The following is a 7,027-nucleotide window of genomic DNA, read 5'->3' as shown; positions in this document are numbered from 1 at the left end:
ATCAGACGCCGGCTCCTGGATTACTGACTGAAGGTAACTTTACCAACGCAAACATGAACCAGCACATCTCTGACTGTTACTCCTAACCGCAACATCAAGCTTTCAGGAACTGGAATTAATAGTTAATGAAAAGTTTGTAATTGAGAGTGTGACTGATGAGATTTTACAGCCGTTAACCTCACATCTTTTTTCAGATTGGCTAAATAACATTTTGCACTATGGCTGGAGATGGAACTACAATAAAAAATCGGATAACAAATTTCCTACGTTCTCCCTCTATCAAACTGAAAAGGAGTCGTACAAAGGAAAGCCTTACAACGAAGGTGAGCTTTTCACCCCTGAAATACGTTCGTTGCAATATACATAGGCGTTGTGGATGGTGATACCAATCGACGGTCATTTTTGGCTTTTTTAATGTACGTGCACCAGCCTGGGAGAGCTGCGCTTGAGGGTTTGCGAAAGTCTACAAAGCTTTCTTTGAAGCCACCTGTACTGTTTTGATTGTTGTGCAGTGATACATCAGTCAACTGTGCACCTGATTTCTTCTGGTGTTGTTTTTGCCAAATCATTGTCAATATGTTAAGAGAGAAGCCACTATTCACCTCACAAAGCCAAGGAAAGGGGAATTGGAAAGGGGATATTTCTGTGTAATCTCGAGTGATCTTAAACGAAGATTGTTGACCTAGTTCTGCTCACCACATTATGCTGTTTGTAGACTAATCGCGTTGTGACTATATCACTAGATAGGGGACCTGTGTGTAGTTATGTCTTTATATCATATACCATTGCCATTCTACTTGACAATTTGCATGTGGTTTTAGCTAGAGGATGACACAGAGTTGTCTTCTTTTTCGCAACAATATATTCACTAATTGCTTGTGCAATTACATAATATCTGAAAAAGTGGAGCGTCAAGCTCACAGATCCTCTGAGACAAACAAGTATGTCTCTTACAGTAAAGACTTCGAGAATAACGGTTTAATAACGGTTGCGTCAATAACTCATAATAATGGTTACGTGAATAACTCAGAAATGAATAATGGTTACGTGAATAACTCAGAATAATGGTTTCTTGAATAACTCAGAATAATGGTTGCTTGTTGGTGTTTGTGTAATATTTCACACCTCTCGTCTGTGACCCACAGGTGACCCTTGAGAGGGTGCTGGGGCTCACCACCTCTGGGAACAGTGGCCTGGCCTGTGACCCCAACACTGGCCTGGTGGCGTACCCCGCAGGGTAAGAGAATGTGTGTGTGTTAAATGTGTGTGAGCTGAACATACGTGCACTGGGTGTGTCTCTCTTTATGTTTACTTTATGAATGAGTCTATCTTTTTTTATCATGTGTGTGTGTGTGTGTGTCTGCGTGTGTGTGTGTGTGTAAGAGGAAGATCTTTTCAGAGAAATTCTGAGACCAGCAGACAAAACAGTCTGCCTTCAATTAGTGTGTACTAAGCGTGAGAGAAGGAGTGTTAGTGTGTGTGTGTGTGTGTGTGTGTGTGTGTGTGTGTGTGTGTGTGTAATTGTCTTTTTAAGTGTGCAAAGGTGTGTGCAGGAGTGCTAGCAGATGGGAGGACCCTTCAGAACCATGGACAGGGCCCCATATAACATGCCAGGCAGCATGTGTGTGTGTGTGTGTATGTGTTTGTGTGTGTGTGTGTCTGTATGTGTGTATCTATGTGTTTCTGTATTCGTGTGTGTACATTTTCTGTAATATCTTAAGTTAACAGGAGTGTATAACTGTCTCTCCATGTTTCTATCCCTCTAGGTGTGTGGTTGTTGTGCTGAACCCCAAGAAGAACAAACAGCAGCACATCCTCAACACATCCAGGTAAGACGCTATTCTCTGTTCGCTGTTCTACCTGCTCTCCATAGGTAACTATGGCGAGATGTGGACTAAATCAGTGAGGTGGGAACACCGCATCACTTATAGCATTTAAAATTCCTATAGGTGAAAGCAGTCATGGGGGGGGTCTTAGCAGAAAAGCTTTGTTGGGGTTTGCTGAAGACAGGAAGTAGCGTGATGTCATCTCTGGTCATTGTGTTTGTTGTGAATGGACCAAAATGCATCTGGTCTTGTTTTGTCTCGACCTTGCTTCTCTGATCTGGTTTTTGATCTGGTACATTAACACACACACACACACACACGCACATACACTAACACACACATACACACACTCTGATCTGGTTTCTGACCTTGTACAATCACACACACAGACACACACACACACACACACACACACACACACACACACACACACACACACACACACACACACACACACACACACACACACACATACACACACACACACACACACACACACACACACACACACACACACACTGATCTGGTGTATGCCAGGGCTTGGGCTTGTGTCTGGGTCTTGTTTTGACGGTGTGTTTCTTCTCCTTCATGCAGGAAAGCCATCACTACTCTAGCCTTCTCCTCAGATGGCAAGTACCTGGTCACTGGAGAGGTACGTACGTGTCCCATGACCTTTTTAATGTGGTGCCCTTGGACATTTAGCCTAAACCGCTTTTCTCAGCTCTGTTTCTGTATGGCACTGCACCGAACCAAACCCAACTGTTCGGTTACATCACTTGTGTGCACAATGTCTCAACACACCCACACACACACACTCACACACACACACACACACACACACACACACACACACACACACACACACACACACACACACACACACACACACACACAAACACACATACACACACATCCCTAATCCAGCAGTGCAGGAGTATGTGTGTGTCGACTGGAAACCTTTTGATGGTTCCTCTATGGATAAAAGGTGAACAATCCATCTAGACTGCATTATTCTTGCCTGCATGTGAAGTATATTATTCAGATGTATATGACACACAAACAGAAACACACACACACACACACACACACACACACACACACACATACACACACACACACACACACACACACACACACACACACAACAGAAGCACACACACACACACACACACAAGTCATATGTCCTCTGTCAGATCAGAGTTTCTGCTGTCTGCAGGGGAGCTCCAGGTGCCGTCTGATAATAAGCATAGAGGCGTTAGCTGACCTGAGGAGGCACATACACACACACACACACACCCTCATACACACTGAGGAGGCTAATCCTATTACATTAGGGAGTTAATCTCATTCTGAGGCGATGTTCCTTCCTCATTGTTCTCAGGCGTGAATGGGCCGCTCTGTTTCTGGGCTGGACTCCCTCTCACCTTTGACCTCTCAGATTACAGTAGAGCTCGCACAGACAGGCTGAACTATGACCCCTGAGGGTGGTGGAAGAATTCTGTGGGTGTCAGAGGCAAATATTTGAGAATGCCCTGTCATGGGTTCTGCATTGTTCCTCTGTATTTTCTCGGCTTCCCCTTGTTTTCTACGACAGCCAATGATTGTAGTGTAGAATAGAACAGCTGTTTGTTATGATAGCTAGCTGATGACTTTAGTGTAAAATGGAACCACTATCTTGTTCGATCTCTGTGTTCTCTGTTCAGTCGTGTTTTATTTATTATTTATTTATCTTATCTTTTTATTGTTTACTTTTCTGTCTTTCCCTACTTTTGTCACAATATCTACAACTCTCCTCCTTTGCCTTTTTCATATCCCTCTCTTCCACTCTTCACCTCTCCTTGCTCTCTTCTTCCTCCATTTTGCTCTCTATTCTTCCCCTCTTTCTTTCTTTCTTTCGTTTCTAACTCCCTCTCTTTTTACTTTCTCCCTTTCCCTGCTTCTCCTTTGGTCCCCTCTCTCTCTCTGTCCTCCCTTTGTAATCACCTCTCCAAACTTCTATTTCTTCTCTCTTCATCCCTCTCTTTCTCTCCTCTTCCTCCCTCTTGCTCTTCCTCTGTTCACCCCCAGTGTGGGCACCTGCCTGCGGTGCGTGTGTGGGACGTGTGTGAGGGCATCCAGGTGGCGGAGCTGCAGGGACACAAGTATGGCGTCTCCTGCGTGACCTTCTCCCCCAACAGCAAGTACATCGTCAGCGTGGGCTACCAGCACGACATGATCATCAACGTCTGGGCCTGGAAGGTACAGGCCCCTTTTACACCCAAGCTTCGATATTCAAGAGATTTATTAAGTTCAACAGCAGTTAAATGGGATTGCAACAACTCCATCGGCAGTGCAAATAACAAGCAAATAACAAATCAATGCAAATAACAAGCATAAGCAACAGGATGTCAATATAATAATAATAATAATAATAATATTATGGAAGCTATATACAGGGACAGATGGCAGAGTGTTATATAGTAAACTATATACACATAATAAACAGAAGGTTAAAGTATTATACTCCAGAAGCTCAGTTTGGCCCAGCTCTGGCTCACATTGCTACTGTATGTACATCAGAATCAGAATCAGCTTTTATTGGCCAATTAAGTTTGCACAAACAAGGAATTTGTCTTGGTGCAGTAGCTCTCAGTGGGCTTACACATATTACACAAATATACATCACAACACAAAACAATACAGCAGTGCAGAACAATACAGCAGTGCAATGGTCTAACAGCTCATTACAACAATTGTAACAATTCATAGCCTCAACTGAATTCTGAAAGATAGATTCTAAAGATCCCTAGTAATGACAATGATCCTGCATCCGCTGACTAGATCATGGCTCACATTAACACCAGTGTATAATTACAATTTGTTGTTTCAGAAAAATGTTGTGGTGGCTGCTAATAAGGTGTCTAACATCAACAAAAGTGTATAATTACAATTTGTTGTTTCAGAAAAATGTTGTGGTGGCTGCTAATAAGGTGTCCAGTAAAGTGACGGCGGTGGCCTTCTCCGAGGACAACTCCTACTTTGTGACGGCTGGAAACAGACATGTCCGCTTCTGGTACCTGGATCACTCCGGCTCTGCCAAGGTAGGCCTCTACCAATAACGATTTAAGGGGACGCCTCTACCAATAACGAAATAAGGGTAGTTTCAGGCTTTTATTCACATTTCAGCTTTAGGTGGGGAGGTGTGTGTGTGTGTGTGTGTGTCTATGTGTGTGTTTGTTTGTTTATGTGTACTGTATGTGTGTGTGTGTGTGTTTGTTTGTTTGTTTGTGAGTGTGTATGTGTTGTTAGGTGGGAATATGGGAGTTGATGACATGGTGGAAATGCAGCAGGAGGCTTTGCTTGTTTGATAACTTGTTTAACTTCATAGGTTGTTCAGATCTAGCTTAACAACTGATCTTCATAGTTGCTTCATAGAGCGTATAGTCTATTCTCGTCAGCCATTTTAGACTCTGTAACTGTGCTGTGTGATGTTGAGGACGTCCCGTCTGTGTCTACAGCAGGTGGACGGCCCCGCCCCCCTGCAGGGCCGGTCGGGCCTTCTCGGGGAGCTCCAGAACAACTTCTTCTGTGATGTGGCGTGCGGCCGTGGCAGCCAATCAGGAAGCACCTTCTGCATCACTTCCTCCGGCCTGCTGTGCCAGTTCAACGAGAGGAGGATGCTGGAGAAGTGGGTGGACCTCAGGGTGAGTCAAGCTAGCAGTGTCTGAATAACACACACACACACACACACAGACACACACACACACACACACACACACACACACACATATTCATAATTTTCATGTGCTCGTACCTAGATTTTCTAGTTTGTTTGTACTACCCTCACATTTTGTAGCAGTCTGATGTTGTTACCTGTTGCTAAGGTTACCATTGTTGAGCGCACGGATAAGGATGATGATTGAACTTTTGCCCCAAGCTATCAGCAGGAAGTCTCAATCAGAGCACGTCTCCAGACAGCCAGAGACGGTTTCTTTCACGCGTCTGTGTGGTATCATTTAGTTGAACAGTTGTTTGATAAGCATCCTGTATTGACGACGTGAAGCTCAATGGTGTCTGCGTTTGTCATTGAAAATCAGGTCGCTGTTTACTCTCTCAAGAGTAGATTAGGCCCAAGTTGGTAAACACCGGTCAGAATAGATACAGTATCTGAGCCCTTCTTCCTGAGTGCAGGGCAGCTTTACTGGATTGTTGCCCATTATCAGAGGAAGCTCCCCAGCAGCAGCTCCAGATCAAGGGCTATTAGACAATCCCTTGGCGAGACCTGGGGGCCTGGCCTGTGACCAGGGACAGAGTCTCCTATCTTTTCCCCTGTGTGTGTGTGTGTGTGTGTGTGTGTGTGTGTGTGTGTGTGTGTGTGTGTGTGTGTGTGTGTGTGTGTGTGTGTGTGTGTGTGTGTGTGTGTGTGTGTGTGTGTGTGTGTGTGTGTGTGTGTGTGTGTGTGTGTGTGTGTGTGTGTGTGTGTGTGTGTGCGTGTGTGTGTGTTTGTGTGTGTGAGCTTCCTCTGTGTACCCGTGTGTGTGTGTGTGTGTGTGTGTTTGTCTGTATAAGGGGTCACTGTGAGATTAGGGTTTGAAAGAGGATGTACTGTTGGGGCCGGGGCACTCCTCTCCTCTGTTATCCCTTAATGAGGAGACACATTAACCTGAGTTTAGGGTGCACTGTGTGTGTGTGTGTGTGTGTGTGTGTGTGTGTGTGTGTGTGTGTGTGTGTGTGTTTCCTCGCAGAAGTAAGAGAGCATGTCAGGGCAGCAGAGCTCTCTTTCACGCGTCTCACTGTTTCTTTGTCATGCCTTCATTTAGACAATACACTAAATACATTTCACATGTATAAGGCGTGGTGATTTAGTGGTTAGTGTCGCCGCTTTGCAGCGGTTGACCAGGGATGGATTTCATATCGCCGTGCGCTGACATTCGTTCCCTCACCGCTTTGTGATAATATTTTGGAGGATTTGCTGTGACATGAAGTACAGAGAGATGTCCTGCTAACTAGCTCCTGCCTAATATAAATAATACAAAAAAAGTCCTTACTGCGAACTAGCTCTTGGCTTATGTAAATAATACAGTAAAAGTCCTTTCTACTAACCAGCTCTTGGCTTATGTAAATAATACAGTAAAAGTCTCTCCTGCTCTTCCTTGCCAAATCGTCTTTGGCACTTGTGAAGCGTCTCTGCCATCACATGTGATGGCTCTTTTCCATTCAAT

At 44.5% G+C, this 7,027-nt stretch overlaps 1 protein-coding gene across 1 annotated transcript in view; it reads left to right on the top strand.

Moving 5' to 3' along the window:
• Window positions 1–218: 218 nt before the first annotated feature.
• LOC308377581 (mitogen-activated protein kinase-binding protein 1-like) overlaps window positions 219–7,027 on the top strand; it is a gene marked incomplete at both ends in the record, with an annotated part of 28,044 nt that continues 21,235 nt past the window's right edge. The window contains 7 exon segments of the mRNA XM_080854296.1: window positions 219–323; window positions 1,146–1,237; window positions 1,767–1,829; window positions 2,421–2,478; window positions 3,894–4,064; window positions 4,769–4,906; window positions 5,324–5,509. Coding sequence (XP_080710422.1) covers window positions 219–323; window positions 1,146–1,237; window positions 1,767–1,829; window positions 2,421–2,478; window positions 3,894–4,064; window positions 4,769–4,906; window positions 5,324–5,509 — 813 coding nt within the window.

This window comes from Sprattus sprattus (genome assembly GCF_963457725.1).
Source record: "Sprattus sprattus genome assembly, chromosome: 16".
In the NCBI taxonomy this organism is placed as follows: Eukaryota; Metazoa; Chordata; class Actinopteri; order Clupeiformes; family Clupeidae; genus Sprattus; species Sprattus sprattus.
The sequence above is the reverse complement of the archived record's forward strand: the minus strand, read 5'-3'. Positions and strand labels throughout refer to the sequence as shown.